This window comes from Heptranchias perlo, chromosome 32, assembly GCF_035084215.1.
Source record: "Heptranchias perlo isolate sHepPer1 chromosome 32, sHepPer1.hap1, whole genome shotgun sequence".
NCBI classification, from domain to species: domain Eukaryota; kingdom Metazoa; phylum Chordata; class Chondrichthyes; order Hexanchiformes; family Hexanchidae; genus Heptranchias; species Heptranchias perlo.
In genome coordinates this window covers 861,935-886,333 of record NC_090356.1, presented here as the reverse complement: position 1 = coordinate 886,333, position 24,399 = coordinate 861,935, and the positions used below count along the sequence as shown (strand labels likewise).

The 24,399-nt window shown below is 47.6% G+C and overlaps 1 protein-coding gene across 4 annotated transcripts; it reads left to right on the top strand.

The window, feature by feature from the left end:
- Positions 1–3: 3 nt before the first annotated feature.
- Positions 4–18,996, top strand: mthfr (methylenetetrahydrofolate reductase (NAD(P)H)). 4 transcript variants are annotated; one of them, XM_067970155.1, is made up of 13 exons: positions 4–104; positions 1,256–1,373; positions 5,463–5,696; positions 7,701–7,939; positions 8,758–8,868; positions 8,962–9,155; positions 9,356–9,606; positions 9,986–10,120; positions 11,925–12,105; positions 14,138–14,320; positions 14,467–14,568; positions 15,572–15,691; positions 17,317–18,996. In XM_067970155.1, the coding sequence occupies exons 3-13, from the start codon at positions 5,473–5,475 to the stop codon at positions 17,569–17,571; spliced, it is 1,995 nt and encodes a 664-aa protein (XP_067826256.1). In that variant the 5' UTR covers positions 4–104; positions 1,256–1,373; positions 5,463–5,472; the 3' UTR covers positions 17,572–18,996. The 4 variants fall into 4 exon arrangements, with proteins under 4 accessions (XP_067826256.1, XP_067826255.1, XP_067826257.1 ...); XM_067970154.1 differs by lacking the exon at positions 4–104 and having other exon boundaries at positions 1,088–1,373; XM_067970156.1 differs by lacking the exons at positions 4–104; positions 1,256–1,373 and adding an exon at positions 1,860–1,899.
- The last annotated feature ends 5,403 nt before the right edge of the window (positions 18,997–24,399 follow it).

The following is a 24,399-nucleotide window of genomic DNA, read 5'->3' as shown; positions in this document are numbered from 1 at the left end:
AGCCGGCGTCCGGTACCACGTCACCCGCGTGCACGTGGATTCATAGCGAATCGAGGACGCGCGTGAGGTTGACGGGAGCGCGCACCGAGAATCCGAAGCAATAGGTAGGTGGCGGGAGCGCGCCGCTCTGGGCATGTTGTTGGGGCAGCGATTTTAACCTTTGATGTAAAGTGTCGGAAACATGCGGGCTGGGCTGGGGCTGTCTGCTGAGGGGAGGGGGGCTGTCTGCTGAGGGGAGGGGGGCTGTCTGTCTGCGGGTGGTGGGGGCCCGGGGAGGGGGGCTGTCTGCTGTCTGTCTGCGGGTGGTGGGGGCCCGGGGAAGGGGTCTGTCTGCGGGTGGTGGGGGCCCGGGGAGGGGGGCTGTCTGTCTGCGGGTGGTGGGGGCCCGGGGAGGGGGTCTGTCTGTCTGTCTGCGGGTGGTGGGGGCCCGGGGAGGGGGTCTGTCTGCTGTCTGTCTGCGGGTGGTGGGGGCCCGGGGAGGGGGTCTGTCTGTCTGCGGGTGGTGGGGGCCCGGGGAGGGGGGCTGTCTGTCTGCGGGTGGTGGGGGCCCGGGGAGGGGGTCTGTCTGTCTGCGGGTGGTGGGGGCCCGGGGAGGGGGTCTGTCTGTCTGCGGGTGGTGGGGGCCCGGGGAGGGGGTCTGTCTGTCTGCGGGTGGTGGGGGCCCGGGGAGGGGGTCTGTCTGTCTGTCTGCGGGTGGTGGGGGCCCGGGGAGGGGGTCTGTCTGTCTGTCTGCGGGTGGTGGGGGCCCGGGGAGGGGGTCTGTCTGCTGTCTGTCTGCGGGTGGTGGGGGCCCGGGGAGGGGGTCTGTCTGCTGTCTGTCTGCGGGTGGTGGGGGCCCGGGGAAGGGGTCTGTCTGTCTGCGGGTGGTGGGGGCCCGGGGAGGGGGTCTGTCTGTCTGCGGGTGGTGGGGGCCCGGGGAGGGGGTCTGTCTGTCTGCGGGTGGTGGGGGCCCGGGGAGGGGGTCTGTCTGTCTGCGGGTGGTGGGGGCCCGGGGAGGGGGTCTGTCTGTCTGCGGGGCCCTGGGGAGGGGGGGCTGGCTGTCTGTCTGTCTGCCTGTCTGTCTGCCTGCTGCTGGGGGGCCGTCTGTCTGTCTGTTGCTGGGGTGGGGGCCCTGGGTGGGGCTGCCTCCTAAATGAGGCTGCGAAGTTGGCTCTGTGCCGGGTGAGTTTGTAAATCATTGCGGGTGTTGAGTGAGGTGGAGCTGGGGATAAACGTGGTGACTCTCGGAATTCACCGCTTCGTTCCCGTTTTAAAGGAGGCGGTGATTCTAGTGCAACCAACACCGGTAAAGGAGGGAAGACTCTCGGGGGTCATCGGAGTTAGGACCGTGCCCAGCATCGGAGTCAAGCGTTTCCAAGTCAACTATACCACAGGTAGGTTACACAGTAAAGCTCCCTCTACACTGTCCCATCAAACTCTCCCAGGGCAGGTACAGCACGGGTTAGATACAGAGTAAAGCTCCAACATTATCCCCACAATCTCCTAATTCCAATTTCTGATCACTTGATTTAGTACCCGTGTAACTATTTCATTTCTCACAAGACCTGTACCTGTGGATTTTGAGTGGGATTGTTCAGCGGTTTGTGTTGTGATGTCGCTACTCAGAAGTGAATTGAGCCTCAAAGTCCTACATTCCTGACGAGTCTGGGCTGCAATTTGAACTCGGGACCCGAGGTGGGATTCAGTCCTGCTCTTGGTGTTCTGTCCCGACAGGTGGTCAAACTCACTAACGTCTGTTTCTACAGTTAAGAATAGAGGTGATTCAATCAGTGATGGGATTGGGTCGCTTAAATTGGCCTGGGATTCATCTGACGCGAGTCCGCCGCACTCCGGTCGCTGAGCTGGGTTTCGAACCCATGTAAAGTTTCAGATGAGGTCACAATCTGCGGTAGAACAGTGGTTAGTTGCATTAATAGAATAACATTGAGCCTGTTAGTGCAATTAAACTTTACATGTATGTAATGTTACCAAACACTAATGCAAGCGAGAGGTTTAAATGATTGCTACGGACAGTGGGCCTCGGGGATTGCGGGGTTCTGCCCCAATCACAGATCGGGGGTCCTAAAATGTGAGATAATATATATATATAATATTGTTGACGCATTAATGAAGACCAGAACCCGGACCTTGCAACAGATGGAAACGTTTAAATATGAGAGTTGGAGACCGATTCGTGATTCATGTAAACCAGGCCGGTATCGTTCACACTTGTTTTGAGAAGATCTGCATTAGGTTTAAACTCACAACAAAGTAAAACCCCTCGCGTCCGTTAACTAAAGAGCGACATTGTAATTTCACGCCTGGCCGGGATGTGTGTGTTTATTGGCGCAAACCTGCACCTCGGGGCTTCCAGTAACATTTCTTCGTTACTATCGCTAGTTTGTAACTGGTATTAAAGTAACCGACGCGCGTCATTCCCCGTGTGTGAATATCATTGTAGCAAATCTACCAGCAATTGAGCTCATTTCAGTAACCGCTTGAATTGTAACTTTCTCTCTTTTCCCAAACCACCGACAGGATTAAAGTGTTCCATGGAACGAAGGTACTCAGCGCAGAATCAAAAGTTTACCCTTGGTTGATGCTTTAAGTGATTTAAATGTTTGGCAGTGAGTCTGGGTATATCAGACCTTCTATAAATGGGAGATACGATGCCAGGCTGGAGGTTTGTTACTGGGACAGCCCGATATAAAGGACCGTGTCCTGCGTGTCTGGGAGTGTTTATCCAATTCCCTTTTGAAAGTTATTATTTAATCTACTTCCACCATGTATTCTAGATTATAACAGCACCCTGTGCAAAAAAAATTCTGCTCATCTTCCGTCTGGTTCTACATCCCTTAATACCCTTGCCTGACAATCCAGCAATCAGTTTTTAAATTTTCAATTGACCTAGTCTCAACAGCATTTTTGTAGGGGGGTGGGGGGAGAGGAAAGAGTTCCAGATTTCCACTACCCTTTGTGTTAAGAACATAAGCTCCACTTTCCCGCCCGATCCCCATATCCCTCAATTCCCCTCGAGTCCAAAAATCTATTGATCTCAGCCTTGAATATATTCAATGACTCTGCACCAACAGCCCTCTGAGATAGAGAATTCCAAAGATTCACAACCCTCTGAGCGAAGAAATTCCTCCTCATCTCAGTCTTAAATGGCTGACCCCTTATCCTGAGACTATGCCTTTTAGTTCCAGATTCTCCAGCCAGGGGAAACAGCCTCTCAGAATCTTATGTCTCAATGAGATATCTCATTCTTCTAAACTCCAGAGAGTATAGGCCCATCCTACACACCTGTCCCTCTTCACTCTCTTCCCTCCTCCCCTTCTCCCCCCCTCTCCTCCCCCACCACCCTCTCCTCCCCCACCACCCTCTCCTCCCCCACCACCCTCTCCTCCCCCACCACCCTCTCCTCCCCCACCACCCTCTCCTCCCCCACCACCCTCTCCTCCCCCACCACCCTCTCCTCCCCCACCACCCTCTCCTCCCCCACCACCCTCTCCTCCCCCACCACCCTCTTCCCCCCCCCCCCCCACCAAGAGAGGATGGCCTGTCCCTCTCCCTCCTCGGGAGAGGAAACCTGCCGCCCTTACCCGGCCTGGTCTATATGTGACTCCCCCCGCCAGAGGAAATAGTTTCTATCTACTCTATCAAATCCTTTAATCATCTTAAACATTTCAGTTAGATCCCTTAATCTTCTATGCTCAAGGGAATACAAGCCTAATCTATGCAACCTGTCCCCGGTATCATTTTGGTGAATCTGCGCTGCACCCCCTCCAAGGCCAGTATATCCTTCCTGAGGTGCCGTGCCCAGAACTGAACACAGTATGTCCAGATGGGGTCTAACCAGGGCTTTGTATGGCTGTAGCATAACTTCCACCCCTTTGTATTCCAGCCCTCTTGAGATAAAGGCCAACATTCCATTCGCCTTATAATTATTTTTTTGTACCTAGTTTTTAGTGATTTCTGTACATTGACTCCCAAATCTCTCTGCACTTCCACAGTTCTTATCATCTTACAATTTAGAAAATACTCTGATTCCTCTTTCTTGGGTCCAAAGTGGACGACCTCACACTTCCCCACATCGGCTCACCACCACCTTCTCAAGGACAATTAGGGATGGGCAATAAATGTTGGCCTTGCCAGCGACGCCCACAGCCCATGAATTAATTTAAAAAAAAACATTCCATTTGCTACAGTTTTGCCCACTCACTAATCCATCGATGCCCATCGCAATTTTCTGCTCCCATATACACTACTTACTGTGCCACCTATCTTCTTGTCATCAGCTAGCTTGGATATACCGCTGTCTATTCCTTCATCCAAGTTATTTATAAATATAGTGAAAAGCTCAAGTGGCCTCAATACAGATCCCTGGGGGACACCACTAGTCACATCCTGCCAATTTGAGTACATACCCATTATCTGTCTCCTACCTCTTAACCAATTCCCTACCCATGTCAACAGGTTGTCTCCAATTCTATGCGCTTTCGTTTTGGTTTAAGTCTCTTGTGTGGAACCTCATCTAATGCCATCTGGAAGTCCAGAAGACTCTCCTTTATCTACCACATGTTACCTCCTCAAAAAAAAATTCAACTAGGTTCGTTAGACATGACTTACCCTTTACAAATCCATGCTGACTCTCTCTGATCAGCTCATATTTGTCCAAATAAAATTACCAAATTTATTGAGTTCAGTTTTATAATTTGCCATGGTGGGATTTCACCTCTGGGTTTTTAGTTCAGGATACCTTGAATGTTCCTCCCTCAACCTACACCGCCAGAAATGTTCAGCTGCTTGTTGTTTGTGGGACTTACTACCCAACAGTGACAGCCTTTTCAAAATTGATTGGTTATGAAGTACTCTGGAGCTTTCTGAGGACCCAGTGAAGCCCATGTGTGAATAGAAGTTATTTTTATGGGAGGAGCTGAATAATGGCCCGGATGTTGCTGGCACAGTTCAGCAGTGGTACATACCCAGCATTCACCGGTGAGAAGCTCTGGTGAGGCTTCACCGGGAAGGTAGACTGGACGCTGTCTGACTACAGATCCTGAAACCAGGCGGTGTGTAAAAGGTTATCTGTTCCCTCAGCTGATCAACAATAACCAAAAATAAAAACAGAACATGCTGGAAATACTCAGCAAGTCAGGCAGCATCTGTGGAGAAAGAAACAGAGTTAACTTTTCAGGTGATTGGGAGATTCAAGCTTTTAAAGTTTTGCCAAATCTTGGTTCCTGTCCAATTTCTAAGTTATGTAGACGGGAAGATGCCAGGTGCAGATTTGCCTGCGTCCCGTACAAGTTCTTTACTGGCTCACAGCCAACGGACACAAGGAGGAGGGAAGAGGTCCCGAACCCTAACCATCGGAAAATGCAGGGGCCTCGACGTCGCCCAACATGCTTTGGGCTCGGCCGCCGATCCCTGATGTACTCAGCAGTTCTGATTCATTCAAATGTTGGAGTTTCTGCTTCCAGGTAACGGGTGATGGTGAACAAAGAGCAAAGTAGCAGCGACAGGGGGCGGGTGTCCAGGTCCGATGACAGTTCTAGTGATGCTTCTCGGGGGAGCTCCCGCAGTTCCACTCCAGGCCCCGATTCCGACCGACTCCAGGAAAAGATGCGCCGACGTATTGAATCGGGAGACAAATGGTTCTCCTTGGAGTTTTTCCCTCCACGAACCGCCACTGGTGCCGTTAATCTGATCTCCAGGTGAGACTGGTAACACTGAGCAGCAGTGAATGGTCCCGTGTACAAAAGCTCAGCGGAAGAGTGGGGTTGTTGGGCTCCATTGACTTGGTCAGTAGAATTGCTGTGAGATGGAGAGGAAGGGAGGAGAAAGACTGTTTTACAAAATAAATATTCCCCAAATCTGGATCTCAAGTTGTTGTGTGGTTGGATGTTAGTTGGTCTAGGTAACCCAATCCTTGCTTGGAAGTAAACATAGCCCCAACTTTGTTATTCAGACCTGCCTCCCTTTGTTTGCTTGGACCAGGAATATGTGATTTATAGAATTACATATCTTATTGGATTATTACATAGACATATTGTTGGAAGCATTAAGATGGCTGCATCACTTCCACACCGCTGCTAGTATTGGTGGTGCTGGTGCTTGTCTATTGCATCGCTGGTTGGTGGCCGTGATTCCCCACGGTGTGAATCTCCATCCCCTTGGGGATCAGAGGGTTAGATATGTTTGCAAGAAACTAGCTGGAGTGGGATAACAGAGCAGGGACAAGTTCCTCAGGCAGTGAGAGATGCACCACACAAGGAAAAACTGAAAGGTGTTGGAGATATACAGTGAAATGTTCCGGGGTGCATGTCAATGTCCTTGAATAAATGTGGAGTTACACAATAAAGATTAATGGGACCAACCTGGTTTGATACTAACCAACTCCTGCTTCCTTCCGGTAACATAATCAAAATAAATGCACCCAACACACAGGGTACAAGGCGACCAAATGGTTCTCGTTGAATGCCCAACCCTCTGCTGTGCAGTTTTGGCTTGTTTAATATTTGCAGTAATTTTTTTAAGTTCCTTTTTCTCCTGTCTGAGTCCCTCCACCAGGTGCAGTTCCACAGATCATAAAATCATAGAAAGTTACGGCACAGAAGGAGGCCGTTCAGCCCGTCGTGTCCGTGCCAGCCGAAAAAGAGCTATCCAGCTTAATCCCACTTTCCAGCTCTTGGTCCGTAGCCCTGTGGGTTACAGCACTTCAGGTGCACATCCAGGTACATTTTAAATGAGTTGAGGGTTTCTGCCTCTACCACCCTTTCAGGCAGTGAGTTCCAGACCCCCACCACCCTCTGGGTGAAAACATTTCTCCTCAGCTCCCGTCTAATCCTTCTATCAATTACTTTAAATCTATGCCCCCTGGTCACTGACCCCTCTGCTAAGGGAAATGTGTCCTCCCTATCCACTCTATCTAGGCCCCTCATAATTTTATACCTCAATTAAATCTCCCCTCAGCCTCCATTGTTCCAAAGAAAACAACCCCAGCCTATCCAATCTTTTCTCATTGCTAAAATTCTCCAGCCCTGGCAACACCCTTGTAAATCTCCTCTGCACCCTCTCTAATGCAGTCACATCTTTCCTGTAATATGGTGACCAGAACTGTGTAGAGCGCTCAAGCTGTGGCCTAACCAGTGTTTTACACCGTTCCAGCATAACCTCCCTGCCCTTATATTCTGGGCCTCAGCTAATAAAGGAAAGTATCCCGTATGCCACCTTATCTACCTGTCCTGCTACCTTCAGGGATCTGTGGACATGCACTCCAAGGTCCCTTTGTTCCTCTACACCTCTCAGTCCTGGCCTTTCCTGAAAGTGATGGCTCTCACTGAGGTACAAATCCTTCAGTCCTTTGTCAAAATATGAACCTAGACAGTGTTGGCAGGAACATCACAGCTGAACCTGACACTCACCTCGAGTCACTGGAATAGTTTCAGGAGTGTGAACCCTGGCCTATTGATTCTTTTAAAAAATTATTTCCTTCCTAACCTGGAGGTACTGAGACCTGCTGCTGTACTTTACCCCAGCCCCAGTGGAGATCAGCTAACTTGGCAAATACCAAGGGTCTTCCTGATTTGTACAGCTCACTAGTTAAATTTGCTGAACCGATGGAGGAGCTAAACTTTGGAATTGGTTCCAAACTAGTTTCTATTTGTAAAGTGAGAGATGTCTTGTAAGTTGTTGATCTTGGCCTTTGTTTGGGTTAGGTTTGACCGTATGGCTCTCGGTGGGCCGCTCTTCATTGATGTGACCTGGCATCCTGCTGGGGACCCAGGTTCCGAGAAAGAAACTTCGTCCATGACCATAGCCAGCACAGCAGTAAATTACTGTGGCCTAGAAACATTGCTCCACATAACCTGCTGTAACCAGACCAAGGATCAGATCTCTCGGCATCTGCACAAGGCTCGTAGCCTGGGGCTGAAGAACATACTCGCACTCCGTGGTGGTAAGATATTCATCAGTGTTCAGCTGCTAACCACCTCCTTTTACATGTTTCTGCCCCGCCCCCACTTTCCTATGGGAAACTTCTGGTTCCTGCTTTATGCCTCTGAGCTCAGAGTCTGGGCGAATCAGCTCCATCCACCATTACCTACCACATTAATAACATCCATAGATACGGGGAGGATGGTGCACAGAAGGAACTTGGCCCTTTGATTATCATGGCATTAGTCTGTCAGGCAAGTCCCTCTTGTTCTATTGTAGGAATATCCAAATGTTTTGTTTTTATAGGTCACATCCTTGGAGCCGTGAGGGACATGAATAAAGTTTAAACTTGAAGCTGTTTTTCTGTTAGGTTTACTGGGGTTCAACAGCCACTGACTCCCAACACACAGGCAGCCAATCGTTACCCCACGTTATATACTTAGCAGCAGCGCTAGTGAATCTGGCAAACAAACTCCAATTACCACTGAGCTCGACCCATCCATCAAAACCAGCAGCTGAGCACTGAACTCAACCCAATATTATAACCATCCAGTGTTCCCATTAATCTCAGGTTGCTGATATTAACAGATTTAGGTGTTCTGATTTAGGATATATTCACCAATGAGCCAACCATAACAAGAATTACCCTTTTCAAACCTCCTGGTCGACCACATTCAAACAAATCAGAGTAAGATGTGGTACAATCTATTCTATATTTTTCCACATTTTCCAGATATATTGGGGACAGGGAGGGGCAGGAACAGACTGGATGAGACGGTGGGAGGTGCTGTTCAATGCTCTGGGATGCGTGGGCCTCTAACAGAGGCTATTATTTGGCAGATCCCATGGGTGATGAGTGGAAGACTGAAGAAGGACGATTCAATTATGCCAATGATTTGGTCAAACACATTCGCTGCGAATTCAACGATTACTTTGACATCTGTGTTGCTGGTAAGCTTAGCTCTGCAAACCCAGTTTCTTTGCATCCCATTCTCTACACCTTAAACCAGGCAAGGTGCTGATTTCAATCTTGCTTCCTCGCAGGTTACCCAACAGGGCACCCAGAGTGCACCAGTTACGAGGATGATCTGAGACACCTGAAGGCGAAGGTGGAATCCGGCTCAGACTTTATTATAACCCAACTCTTCTTCAAACCTGAAACCTTCCTGACGTTTTTCAAGGACTGTCGTGCAATCGGAATTACTTGTCCAATTCTGCCTGGAATCTTTCCCATTCAGGTACGTATGATCCGAGGAGCTGGAGGCATCCCTGATTCCAGGTGAGAGGCTGAGGTGACCTACACTACAAGGCATGCCTTAAACTGGGGCAGTAACTTCACCCAATTTCCTGTAGGAGGAGAGCACTTTCTTCCTCACTCCTTGTGTTGGTGCAGTTCAGGTTATTGATCTCATTCTCATCTTCCCTTATCCTGTGGCAGGGGTATCACTCATTGCGACAGCTGGTCAAACTCTCCAAGCTACAGGTGCCACAGGAAATCAAAGACATCATTGAGCCTATCAAGGATAATGACGCTGCTATTAGGAATTATGGTATTGACTTGGCCACTGACATGTGCAAAGTGTTGCTGGAATCGGGGCTGGTACCAGGGCTCCACTTCTACACCCTGAACCGAGAGGTGGCAACCATGGAGATTCTGAAACGACTGGGACTGTGGACTGAGGACCCTAGGTGGGTTTGAACAGATATATAACTATGTACACAAGTACGTGATCTCTGCAATTCACTAGACTGGGACTAGCAAAAATGTTAATGGTGGTAGCTTGATGCTTAGCATAATTTTGTTTAAATTCTGGATATACTGGCTCTCCCCTTGTTTATTGATGAACTTATATCACTGTTTTGGTGTAGGACGTGATATTACTTAATCCCAGAAAGGAGATCATTGGTTTACAGTGGTTGTTGCTGTTATTTCTATGTACTGTAACTATAATCTATAGTATCCAGGAATTAACCTTTTGAATATTTCCTGGCTTTCCATTCTTGTAGGAAGCTATCATGGAATCGGGTGCGTCTAAGCCTTTAATCTCTTCCTCTCCCCTCCCCCCAGACGAGCTTTGCCATGGACCATCAGCGCCAATCCAAAGCGGAAGGTCGAGGATGTCCGACCAATATTCTGGGCTTCAAGGCCAAAGAGTTACATCTACAGAACCCAGGATTGGGATGAATTTCCCAACGGAAGATGGTACAGTCTTAAATCATTACTGGTGTTTAGACCATGAACTATTGTGTAAAGGTGCAGTATGAGAGCAGCTCATCACACTAGCAAGTTTACAATTGTAAATGTTTGGCCTGATACTGGCATCGTCATTTGGGTTTTGTTCCTATGTGACTGACCATGGTAAAGTATCCCTCCTCATCCTACTCGACCTGTCTGCAGCCTTTGACACTGTTGACCACACCATCCTCCTCCAACACATCTCCTCCGTCGTCCAGCTGGATGGGACTGCACTCGCCTGGTTCCATTCTTATTTATCCAGTCGTGGCCAGAGAATCACCTGCAATGGCTTCTCTTCCAGCTCCTGCACCGTTATCTCGAGACCCCCAAGGATCTATCCTTGGCCCCTACTATTTCTCATCTACATGCTGCCTCTCGGCGACATCATCCGAAAACACATCAGGTTCCACATGTACGCTGATGACACCCAGCTCTACCTCACCGTCACCTCTCTTGACCCCTCCAATGTGTCTCATTTGTCACATCGCTTGTCTGTCATCCTGTACTGGATGAGCAAACATTTCCTCCAACTAAATATTGGGAAGACCGAAGCCATTGTGTTCGGTCCCTGCCACAAACTCTGTCCCCTAGCCACCACTCCATCCCTCTCCCTGGCCACTGTCTGAAGCTGAACCAGACTGTTCATAACCTTGGCATCCTGAGATGAGCTTCCGACCACATATCCGCTCCATCATCAAGACCGTCTACTTCCACCTCCGTAGCATCACCCGTCTCCGCCTCTGCCTCAACTCATGCTGCTGAAACCCTCATCCATTCCTTTGTTACTTCTAGACTCGACTATTCCATTGCTCTCCTGGCCGGCCTCCCATCTTCCACCTGCTATAAACTTGAGCTCATCCAAAACTCCGCTGCCTGTATCCTAACTCACACCAAGTCCCGTTCACCCATCACCCCCTGTGCTCGCTGACCTCCATTGGCTCTCAGTGCGGGAATGGCTCGATTTTAAAATCCTCATCCTTGTTTTCAAATCCCTCCATGGCCTTGCCCCTCCCTATCGCTGTAACCTCCTCCAGCCCTACAACACTCCGAGATCTCTGCGCTCCTCCAGTTCTTGCCTCTTGCGCATCCCCGATTTTAATCGCTCCACCATTGGCGGCCGTGCCTTCAGCTGCCTAGGCCCTAAGCTCTGGAATTCCCTCCCTAAACCTCTCAGCCTCTCTATCTCTCTCTCCTCCTTTAAGACTCTCCTTAAAACCTATCTCTTTGATCACCTGTCCTAACATCTCCTTATGTGGCTCGGTGTCAAATTTTGTTTGAAAACGCTTCTGTGAAGCACCTTGGGACGTCTTACTACATTAAAGGTGCTATATAAATGCAAGTTGTTGTTAGTGTGGTGTGTGTGGAATTTGCACTCAGTGGAAAAGTACCCAGGAGCACAACTCTTAATTCAGTCCTTCCAAACTTGGGTTGTGTCTGGAGTGAGTGTTTTGAGTTGTGTAACGCCAGGTTGAAGTGCTGGTGGTTACAGGTCTTTCATTGATAATTTGAGGGGATGAAAATAAGTATTCCAACATTAAAGTATATTGGCTAAAGTATGGGTTTATTTTCTCTATTGTATATTGGTACTAATTCACTAAATAGACCCAATGGCAACACTAGAGTTTGCTTAATTTTCAGAGGCCCTAAAGCTTGTAAACAATTATACAAAGAATATTTACAGTTAAAATCAAGTTGAACTTCATTGATGGTCTTGCCTTAAACCAATTAATCAGTGACCAGACTCCTTGCAATTTCACATTCGATGTTTTAGGGGGAACTCGTCATCTCCTGCATTTGGTGAGCTGAATGATTATTACCTTTTCTATATGAAGAATAACTGTCCCAAGGAGGAGCTGCTGAAGATGTGGGGAGAGAAGCTGGTCGATGAAGAAAGCATCTTTAAAGTTTTCACAATGTATATCACTGGGCAACCCAACAGCAACGGGAAAAAGGTAATAGAACTGCAGTGACCAAGTAAAACTGCTAATAGGTAGCTGTAATATTTATTGTAACTAATTTGTAAGACAAAAGTTGTTACAAATCCTGTAGCAGCTTATGGAAACTTTCCTCTTTAAGTTTAAAAATGTAATTTGATGCTCACTTCTGACCTGCCCAGTTAAGTGTTTAGATGCAGCTGCTACCAGGTGAAGTTATACAGTACGGAAGAATGAGGATTCAAATGGGTGACGTCGCTGATGAATGTCAGGAAATTTCAATATTCGCGCTGTCCTGACATATTTGTGTCCTATAAATGTAAATCTATATTGAGTAGTCGAAGTCCAGAACCTCCAGTGCAAACCTTGGGGTTTCTGTGCCACTCACGCCCCATTGAGAGTTAGAGGCAGTGTTTCGGACAGCCCCAGTCTTCCTGTACCACAAACTATGCCAAATTAACTACCACCATCTCCGAAGCTGGTATTAGCAACAGTTTTTTACATTTTCTTCTTTCCCACCGAGGGCTCCAGCAACATCCACAACAGTGATTATCAATCTTCTGCACTGTGATTCCTCATCCCTCTGACTTGTAACTTAACATGGCAAATGATCTGGTCTTCAGATTGGAGATCTATATCCAAAAATATTTATTGAATCATCTAACAGATACCTGGTTAAATGAGCTTTCCCCCTGTGTGCTAAGGAATTTGGGATAAAGGAAGATATTTCTGGGCAGTAGATCTGGAAATTGTTCAGTAAACTTGTTTTGAATTTAAGAATCTACAGAAGAACCAATTCTAATGGAGCAGACAACAATTACTTGCATTTATATAGTGCCTTTAATGTAGTAAAACGTTCCAAGGCGCTTCACAGGAGCGTAATCAGGTAAAATTTGACACCGAGCCACATAAGGAGATATTAGGACAGGTGACCAAAAGCTTGGTTAAAGAGGTAGGTTTTAAGGAGTGTCTTAAAGGAGGAGAGAGAGGTAGAGAGGCGGAGAGGTTTAGGGAGAGAATTCCAGAGCTTAGGACCTAGGCAGCTGAAGGCACTGCTGCCAATGGTGGAGCAATTAAAATCAGGGATGCACAAGAGGCAAGAATTGGAGGAGCTCAGAAGGTTGTAGGGCTGGAGGAGGTCACAGAGATAGGGAGGGGCGAGGCCATGGAGGGACTTGAAAACAAGGATGCAAATTTTAAAATCAAGGCGTTGCCAGATTGGGAGCCAATGTAGATCAGCGAGCACAGGGGTGATGGGTGAATGGGCCTGGCGTGAGTTAGGATACAGGCAGCAGTTTTGGATGAGCTCAAGTTTATAGAAGGTAAAAGATGGGATGCCATTGACAGCATTGGAAGTCAATTCGAGAGGTAACCAAGGCATGGATGAGGGTTTCAGCATCAGATGAGCTGAGGCAGGGGTGGAGACGGGTGATATTACGGAGGTGGATGTACGCGGTCTTGGTGATGGAGCGGATATGTGGTAGGAAGCTCATCTCGGTTAAATAGGATGCCACTTATACGAACGGTCTGGTTCAGCCTCACAGTGGCCAGGGAGAGAGATGGAGTTGGTGGCGAGGGAACGGTGTTTGTGGCAGGGACCAAAGAAAATGGCTTCGATCTTCCCAATATTTAGTTGGAGGAAATTTCTGCTCATCCAGTACTGGATGTCAGACAAGAAGTGTGACAAATGAGAGACAGTGGAGGGGTTGAGAGAGGTGGTGGTGCTGAGGTAGAGCTAGACACTGTATTCTGGGATCTTGTGGCAAATATTTTCACTGTCCTCCAAAAAGAAAGCTGTAGCAATCACCCAACGGTGACTTGCTCGTGATTCGATGTTGCTGCCTCCTTTTCACCCCTCTCCCTGGAGATGGAACATGCATTCTGCCGGCAGCTAATGAACTGCGAGCTGGCACAACTTGTCCTGCTGAAGTAAACCACTTTGTGCCTTCTGGCTTGGAGTCCAGGACTGAAGTGTTTTGAACAACCAAGCCAGCCCAGTTTATAAACAGATATGGAGCTAATCAGTGACTCCTGGCTTATGTATTCTTAGGTGACCTGTCTGCCCTGGAATGACGAACCTCTGGCACCAGAAACATCCCTGATGAAAGAGGAACTGGAGAAAGTGAATCAAATGGGCATTCTCACTATAAACTCTCAACCCAACATCAACGCTAAGCCTTCAACCGACCCCATTGTGGGCTGGGGGCCAGAGGGAGGCTACGTGTTTCAGAAGGTAAGAGTAACTTGAATACTGGGAGAGTGAAGAGAACCTGCTTGAGGTTCAAAACTCCCTGGTTTGGAATCTAGGGAAAGTGAGTGTAGACCATAAGGGAACGTATGTCTTTGCTCTGTGCCTGAATCTTGCTCTTCCTGTTCCAGGCCTACCTCGAGTTTTTTACCTCCTCTGAAAATATATCTACTCTACTTCAAGTTCTGAAGAAATACAAAACACGAGTGAACTACCAGATTGTAAATGTGAAGGTGAGGACCCATCACTGTAATGGGCGGGACCACGAGTCGTGCAGTAAGGGAGGTAGATGAGTTTCACTTGCACTGTAATGAAAGGTGTTAAAAGTAAGGTGCAGTCGTCTTCTTCGTCTATATCTCTAGTCTGTTCTTTTGTTTCTCATTCGTTTGTAGGTTGCTAGGGTTTCACTGCTGCCTGTTACCCTCAGTCTCCTGATGAAAGTTAACAGCCTGTTGGCTAAAAGCCAACTTATATCCATACAACCTTAAGCCTGTGTTTAAAAGGATGCTGTCCATGGGCTAACACTTCTAGTCATTAGATAGTGTGACCGCATTCTGCAAGGTCTGATGGCTGGAGTGAAGAAGTCCACTAGCTGCTTTTCCTCAGTCACACGTAACTGCTTATCTGAACTGCACTCCTCCGTGACGATCGGCAGCGGAGCCCTCCGTGACTGGTGTATTGCAGGGTGGGACAATCTCTTGTCAATGCTTGCGCTACTACAGGTGGCCGTCTCCAGCTTCAGAATGCGTGGGGCTCGGATGGAAAGAGACGTTAAGGAGAGCTTTTACTGCCTTCTGAGCTCCCACACAGGACACTGGAATGGCCCCAGGGCGACACCAGCAGTACGGTCATGGCTGCAGGGTGACATGACCAGCCCCTCTAGCTTCCTACTCGGATGCTGACTGTGAGCAAGCATTGTAGCGTCATGTCATGACCCAGCACAAGGAGGCTGATGGCTCCCTTAGTCCTGAGACCCAGCAACCAGCCTGACCTAGTACTGCCATTGGAAGAGCAGAGAAGCAACTTCAAGTTAGGTTCTGCAGCGTACACGGTCACCAGGGAGATGAAATGGGCAACAATCCAGTTTTTGGAACACAAGCAGATTGATTTTCAGATGACTTTATTAGATCTTGTATTGTCCTTGTATCCAACCTAATATGGGTGTAAGTGAGAAACTGCAGCTGTTTTCAGCACTGATTCATAAATTAACCTGCAACCTTTTCTAACCTGTTGCAGGGTGAGAACATAAATAATGCCTTTGACCTGAAGCCAATTGCCGTTACATGGGGCATCTTCCCTGGACGTGAGATAATTCAGCCCACAGTGGTTGATCCCATCAGTTTCATGTACTGGAAGGTAATGGGAACCAAACCTTGTGTAGAATAAAATCCTATAAACTCCTGGGTCACTTTGTAAAAAAAAAAATGTCAGTAGATGAATTTCATAACTGTTCAATGTCCTTCCCCTGCAATGGGTCTGAACACATCAATCCTCAGTCCTCAAACTTGTATGTGTGGCAGCACCTAGCACACTGCTGTGGGAATCCTGCATCTTTTTCAAAATTTGTTTATGGGATGTGGGCGTTGCTGACGAGGCCAGCACTTATTGCCCACACCTAATTACCCTTGAGAAGGTGGTGGTGAGCTGCTGCCTTGAACTGCTGCAGTCCATGTGGCGAAGGTTCTCCCACAGTGCTGTTTAGGTAGGGAGTTCCAGGATTTTGACCCAGCGTCAATGAAGGAACTTCGATATATTTCCAAGTCGGGATGGTGTGTAACTTGGAGGGGAACGTGCAGGTGGTGTTCCCATGTGCCTGCTGCCCTTGTCCTTCTAGGTGGTAGAGGTCACGGGTTTGGGAGGTGCTGTCGAAGAAGCCTTGGCGAATTGCTGCAGTGCATCCTGTAAATGGTACACACTGCAACCACTGTGCGCCGGTGGTGAAGGGAGTGAATGTTTAGGGTGGTGGATGGAGTGCCAATCAAACGGGCTGCTTTGTCCTGGATGGTGTCGAGCTTCTTGTGTGTTGTTGGAGCTGCATTCATCCAGGCAAGTGGAGAGTATTCCATCACACTCCTGACTTGTGCCTTGTAGATTGTGAAAAGGCTTTGGGGAGTCAGGAGGTGAGTCACTCACCATAGAAACATAGAACACACCTAGCCTCTGACCTGCTCCTGTAGCCACAGTATTTATATGGCTGGTCCAGTTAAGTTTCTGGTCAGTAGTGACCCCCAGGATGTGGATGGTGGGCGATTCAGTGATGGTAATTCTGTTGAATGTCAAGGGGAGGTGATTAGACTCTCTCTTGTTGGAGATGGTCATTGCCTGGCACTTGTCTGGCACGAATGTTACTTGCCATTTATCAGCCCAAGCCTGGAAGTTGTCCAGGTCTTGCTGCATGTGGGCACGGACTGCTTCATTATCTGAGGGGTTGCGAATGGAACTGAACACTGTGCAATCATCAGCAAACATCCCCATTTCTGACCTTATGATGGAGAGAAGGTAATTGATGAAGCAGATGAAGATGGTTGGGCCTAGGACACTGCCCTGAGGAACTCCTGCAGCAATGTACTGGGGCTGAGATGATTGGCCTCCAACAACCACTACCATCTTCCTTTGTGCCAGGTATGACTCCAGCCACTGGAGAGTTTTCCCCCTGATTCCCATTGACTTCAATTTTACTCGGGCTCCTTGGTGCCACACACTGGTTAATCATTCAAAGACATGGTACCCCCCCCTCCCTTTCCATTCAGAGACATGGTAGTCTTCCCACCGCCCCCCCCACACACACATCCATTCAAATAATCAACAAATGAAATTCTTACCACCATTTGAACTAATATCCCAGTGCACACACTGCTTTATCTGACATCAAATGGAGAAATATTTTTGTTCTGTGGGGGAGAGGAGGGGAGCAGTCTGTGGGAGGTCGGGGAGAGGGGGGAGCAGAATGCAGACTCAGTAACACTGTGATTTGTTCTTAGGATGAAGCCTTTGCCTTGTGGATTGAGCAATGGGCGAAATTGTACCCGGCAGGATCTCCCTCTCGGCAGATAATTCAGGACATTCACGACCATTATTATCTGGTCAACCTCGTGGATAATGACTTTCCGTTTGAAAACTGTCTGTGGCAGGTTATTGATGACCTGTTCAAGTTAAAAGCGTCTGAAAAGATTTGTGGTTCTCCAGCATGTGACCTGCCTGTGGGACCGTTAGATCGGACTGTACAGAACGACTAGCAATGTCAACAGGATCCTAAACTCCTTGTCTAATGGCAGCCTCCAGTGAACTAACCAGAATGTTTCTTACGGAGTGGAATGGACTTTTAATGTAGTGTTTGATGCAATTCTTGTGATTTTGATGCACTGTGAAATTGCAGTTTTTTCACAGCTCTTCGAGTGCAAGCACTCGGCTGAGCGAGGACTTTGTTCAGGATGAACTTGTTAATGGGGAGATAATCCATTTATTATTTTTCCGTATCCCTGTGATTCCATGGGGCAGTGATTTTGGACTGGTCATTTGCCAAATGGCCATTATACATGTATGAGACAATAGTGAGTCTTGGCAGGACAGGGAAGGGAAAGAGTATCACAGCTGAAGCTGTTCTGCCTTTGCCCAAGATCTAGAGGTGTGTTGTCCACCAGACACTGGACAAATCAGAGCAGGAACGCTGTCTGCTTTTGTTGACTCTTCACCCTGTGGATTCCGATGGCACTTGTGTACCTCCCGTCCCCCACTCTGCATACACCTGGGATTAAACCTGGGACCTGCTGCACTGGGCAGTGACTGAGACACGAGTTTGTGTTTTGTGGTGTCCATTCTTACAACCCAAGTTAATTTCATATTAAGGGATTAATGTTGTGAAACTGTTCTGATTAGCCAGAAATCCTCTTCATTAGAAATAATCTCACTCCGAGTGCAAAGGGAATAGGAAATGGAAGGTTCACTTGGGCAAGCTGCCTGAATAATGGGACGATGTGTTCCACAGTCTCTGTTTGCCAATTCAAGGTGCTCTCTATTCATTGCACGAGATGAATCTGAGCTGATGCTGATGTCTTGCTATAACCATGTAGTGTGGAGTTCAGTGTTGAGCTCAGGTCTGTGCAGGAAAGTTGCCCTGGACTCACCCTGTAGCTGACATGTTATTTAACAAGGAAAATTCCAGGGACATCTGTACCTTTTTTAGGTTTTTCAACTACGACCTTTCCTGACCTCTTTACCCCCTTCCTTCCCCAATATGGGACAGCCTTGAGTCCCCACCCCAGTGTTGGTCCCCAACCCTGCTTAACATCCAATCACAGGCTCAGAGGGAGGGGAAGAGCCTGTCCCTTTGGACTGGTCCTGAATGCTGTATGGGACACTCCTGACCTTTTGTGTGACCTGCCTGTCGGGGGCTCCTTGAACAATTGACCTTGTTCATTGGCAGCTTGGGGTGTGAGGGAGTTCGGGGTGGGAACGTGAGAAGTTTAAGAGGAACAAAAACTTATACAAAGCCTAAGTAGCAGAACCTTTTGTACAGCTGGTGATTTGCAGAATCTGTAGAGGAACAGTCTGGGTCCAGTTGTAAATTATTTCATGGGTAATTCTGATCTGTTCCTGTTTTCAAACTTGCCTCACTTCAAATTGTGGTAGAATCTAGTAAAATACTTTGTTTTCCTACAGTGGCCATGTGTTGAATTTTTTTTCTCCATCTGTTAAAATAACACTTAATCCTGATTTATGCTAAATTTAGGAACAGGCCTTACCAGCAGTCAGTGCTAAGATTGATTTGTGTCGTGGCAAAGTAACTTACTGCTGGGAGTTGAGAGGGGGTAAAGATCTATAATGACAGTATGAGATCTAAGGGTCAGCACTACTATGACTGTAAAGTTCAGTAATATTGTAAAATGTTCCTGTGTAGATTGTTCCGATTGTCTCAACGCTTAGGGAAAAATCTGAGCAGCTCCCAGGCATGTGGCCTGGTTTCCCAAGCCTGTGCTGTGGATCAAAGGAAGCAGTGATACAAGTGGTTAGAGGCGAAAGTAGCTTGTTTTCTGGCTAATGTGGAGTGTCTGAACTTTCAGGGCACCGATAAAGTGCTCGCTTAGCTGAATGGCGGCACTCACCTGAGGCATGAGGTTGCAAGTTCAAATCTGCTGGATTTGGGCACTTAATCGAGGCTGGCACTGTAGGACTAGAGGAGTGCTGCATTGCTGGCAGTATCGTCTTTCACATGAGATGTTAAACTGAGCTTTCCCTGCACCCCCCCCCCCCACCCAAACCAATATGGGTGGATGTAAAAGATCCCATGACACTATTTGAAGAAGAGCAGGGGATTTCTACCTGGTGTATTGGCCAATATCCCTCAACCAACATCACTAAAAACAGATTATCTGGCCATTATCATATTGGGCATAGTTGCAGGATAAGGGATCGGCCATTCAAGACTGAGATGAAGAGGAATTTCTTAACACGGGGTTGTGAATCTTTGGAATTCTCTACCCCAGAGGGCTGTGGATACTGAGTCATTGAATATGCTCAAGGCATATTCAAATATGCTCAAGGCATATTCAAATATGCTCAATTCCCCAAGATTTTTGGACTCTAGGGGAATTGAGGGATATGGGGATCCAGCGGGAAAATGGAGTTGAGGGTGAAGATCAGCCATGATCTGATTGAATGGCGGAGCAGGCTTGAGGGGCCGTATGGCCTACTCCTGCTTCTTATGTTCTTATGCTGTTTGTGGGATCTTGCTGTGTGCAAATTGGTTGCCGCGTTTCCTACGTTACAACAGGGACTACACTTCAAAAGTAAATCATAGGCTGGGGCTGTTCTCTTTGGAATAGAGGAGGCTGAGAGGTGATTTAATTGAGGTGTACAAAATTATGAGGGGCCTAGATAGAGTGGATAGGAAGGACCTATTTCCCTCAGCAGAGAGGTCAATAACCAGGGGCCATAGATTTAAAGTGATTGGTAGAAGGATTAGAGGGGAGCTGAGGAAAATATTTTCGCCCAGAGGGTGGTGGGGGTCTGTAACTCACTGCCTGAAAGGGTCATGGAGGCAGACACCCTCAAATCATTTTAAAAAGTACCTGGATGTGCACTTCAGTGCCGTGACCTACAAGGCTACGGACCAAGTGCTGGAAAGTGGGATTAGGCTCGTTTTTGGCCGGTGCGGACACGATGGGCCGAATGGCCTCCTTCTGTGCTGGAAATTTTCTATGATTCTATGAAATCATTGGTTGTAAAGCACTTTGGGATGTCCTGAGGTTATGAAAGATAATGAAGTAGTCTGTGCCTGCATGCAGCAAGACCTGGACAACATCTAGGCTTGGGCTGATAAGTGGCAAGTAACATTCATGCCAGGCAATGATCATCTCCAACAAGAGAGAATCTAACCGCCTCCCCTTGACCTTCAACGGCATTACCATCGCCATCATGGGCGTACCATTGACCAGAAACTTAACTGGACCAGCCACATAAATACTGTGGCTACAACAGCAGCTCAGAGGCCGGGTATTCTGTGGTGAGTGACTCCCCAAAGCCTATCCACCATCTACAAGGCGCAAGGTCAGGAGTGTGATGGAATATTCTTTACTTGTCTGGATGAGTGCAGCTCCAACAACACTCAAGAAGCTCAACACCATCCAGGACAAAGCAACCTGCTTTATTGGCACCCCATCCACCACCCTAAACATTCACTCCCTTCACCACCGCTGCACCGTAGCTGCAGTGTGTACCATGTACAGGATGCACTGCAGCACCTCCCAAATCCGCAACCTCTACTACCTAGAAGTACAAGGGCAGCAGGCATATGGGAACAACACCACCTGCACGTTCCCCTCCAAGTCACACAACATCCCGACTTGCAAATTTATCGCTGTTCCTTTGTTGTCGCTGGGTCAAAATCCTGGAACTCCCTTCCTAACAGCACTGTGGGAGAACCTTCACCTCATGGACTGCAGCGGTTCAAGAAGGGGGCAAGGCCTCCTTCTCTAGGGCAATTAGGGATGGGCAACAAATGCTGGCCTTGCCAGCGACGCCCACAGCCCATGAACAAATTATAAAATTTAAATGCAATTCTTTCTTTCTCATGCTGGGGACTGTACTGAGTAAGATTTTGAGGGTTTATTAGCAGGGAGACCTGGCAGGTTGTCTTGGGGTAGGTTGCTGCCTATTTGGAGCATGAACTGGAGTTTGATTTTGATCTGTATTCTGACAATGCCACATGCCAGACAAGTGCCAGGCAATGACCATCTCCAACAAGAGAGTGTCTAACCACCTCCCCTTGACATTCAACGGCATTACCATCGCCGAAACCCCCACCATCAACATCCTGGGGGGGTCACCATTGACCAGAAACTTAACTGGACCAGCCATATAAATACTGTGGCAACGAGAGCAGGTCAGAGGCTGGGTATTCTGCAGCAAGTGACTCACCTGACTCCCCAAAGGAGGGGCTGTGCTACCCCATGAATTGCTTTTCACATCTGATACATTTTTTGCATCATTAGCAAGCTGGAGTTTTACATTTCTACAGAGTGGCTGAACAGATGTGGGGTGGGGGAGGTGCAGAGAGGATGGAATGTGCAGGATTACAGGCCCTTTTAGAGACAAAAACTACAAATAATTCTCAAACTCCTTTCTGCAAAATGTTTGGCAGTTGGTATGATATTCACACTCTACCTCATAATATCTTATACTCCGGTACAAATATATACGGAAATGATGGAGAGGAGAAGACCTATTGGTTCAGCCAGCCTGTCCCATCGTTATCATGCTGTGTGCAGCGCGATACAGACACTCCCCACTCACATCTGACTCTTGCAGATTTTGTATAGTCTTACCTACTCTCTGCTGAAACAAGGAATCAGCAGTTTAACAAGCATTCACTTCCATAGTGCAACTCATTTCAGGGGTGCTTTGAAGCACCTACTGTTCCTGTATTTCCATTTTGCATTGGCTCACAGTCATGCTCAGTTCTATTATCCTATGAATATATGAAAAAGGACAAGTAAAAACCAGCTGATCCATTGAGTCTGCCCTATCCTGGCTGGTTCAATTCCTGCCCACCATTACCTGCCACCCACATGATCTCCGGAGAGAGGCAAAAAAAAAGAGAAAAATAATCGTAGGCCAATTTAGGAAAAACTTCAGGAGATTCGTTTTCGACCCCTAAAGGTTTTCAAACTCCAGGAGGTCACAGTGACAGTGACATGGCCCCCAGTAACCCATCTACTGTCTATGTGGACAGATCTCGGCCAATCTCAGCTCATCCAGCTCCCACCTGAGTGCACGCAGCAAACCCACAGTCACTGTACGAGACAGCAACTTACTCCAGAGGTTGATGACCTTTGCGATCTAATCTAGTTCTGTCCTTACGTAATTTGTACTTTTGTCCCCTGGTCCTCCCCGGCCTAGCAAGCTCGAATAGGCTGTCCACTGGACCCAGTCTACTCCTTTCATTATTTTATAGACCGCAAATCAAATCTCCTCGAAGCCTTTCTAAAGTAAAACAGCCCCAACTCTCTCAGCCCATCCTAGTAAGTGAGGGCCTTTAAACTATGTATCAATCTAGTGGCCTCCTCTGCATCTTTCCCAGGGCCTGTACATCACCCACTGTGTGAGGGGACATACCCTGACCAAGGCCTCAAAGACAGGAGGGTGCTTCTTGTTTTATATTTATTTGTCCTCTTATACACCCTGAGGCCCTCTTTGCTTTTGCAACTGTCTCACGGCATGGCTCTTGGACTTTCAATAACTTGTACATAATAACTTCCAGGTCCTTCTCCCACTCAGCAGCCTTGAGCACCCACCCTGCATGGTTTACACCCGCTCGAAGTTCCCCTACCCACGTGCATCAACCTCCACTCAGGATACCAGAGCTAGGTGTGTGTTGCACTCAGGATACCAGATAAGGGCCCATTGCCCCCTCGCATCATGATCTGCCTGCAATCTATTTCTTTCATTACATCTGCACATACTTGTGTCAGTCATAACTTATATGTGTAATACACAACTAGCTCTGGTATCCTGCATGTAACACCACTCTGTTACTCCAAGTATAATGTACAGTCAGTTCTCGATACCTTATATGAATTTGATCTCAATTCTCATGGCGTGGTTGTGCACAGGTTGGAACGGTCACCTATGTTGTTTAATGTAGTCAGACTCATCACATGTTGCTGTGCGTCACTGTTCACACGTTCTGGCTGTTACCTGAAATATGCTCAATGTGTGTTAGCTAATAACTGAGATGACTGAAAGTGCCTCCCTCTGAGATGCAGCCATCACCCCTGCCCTCTCCATTTCTTCACTTTTCTACTCCTGTTCATTATTCTGTTTTGTCCTCTTTAACGTTCAGCTCTTCGGGACTTTTTCCTGAACACGAGCAGTTTGTTGCTGTAGCACATGCGCCTGATTGATGGTAAGGGGTAGGAATCAGACTTTGTGGCCTGTGAACCAGTGAGTGAGTTTGGTGAGGGCACTGAGTTCACAAACTGAATGAATGTCTTGCACGGCAGTAATGTGCAACACCAGCCAGACCCACCTCAGGAATGAATTCCAGCAACACCAGCTGTTCACAAATCTGTCCCTCAGCATAATCAGCTTATTCTATATCAAACACAAAACTCTCTGATGTCAGCACAAGACGTGTTCAGCAAAGGCTCAGTGAGATTTGAAAACAGAAAATGCTGGAAATACACAACAGGTCAGTCAGTATCCAAAAAAGACAGGTTGATAGTTCAAAATTGACAAAGAGACAAAGAGTTATACCAAAACGTTAACGTGTTTCTCTTTCAGAAGCTGACTTAGCTGTTGTGTATCTGCAGCATTTTCTGATGAGACGTTAAACTGAGGTCCCATCTGCCCTCTCAGGTAGATGTAAAAGATCCCATGGCACTATTTCGAAGAGGAGCAGGGGAGTTCTCTCTGGTGCCCTGGCCAAAATTTATCCATCAATTAACAGGACTGAGACAGGACTGAGACAGATTATCTGGTCATTTATCTCTGCTGTTTGTGGGAGCTTACTATGCACAAATTGGCTGCCGTATTTCCTACATTACAACAGCAACTACACTTCAAAA

Coding starts and splice junctions, on each gene's coding strand:
- mthfr (XM_067970155.1), top strand. CDS start 5,473: ATGGTGAACAAAGAGCAAAGTAGCAGCGACAGGGGGCGGGTGTCCAGG. Junction 7,940..8,757: donor CATACTCGCACTCCGTGGTG/GTAAGATATTCA, acceptor ATTATTTGGCAG/ATCCCATGGGTGATGAGTGG. Junction 8,869..8,961: donor CTTTGACATCTGTGTTGCTG/GTAAGCTTAGCT, acceptor GCTTCCTCGCAG/GTTACCCAACAGGGCACCCA.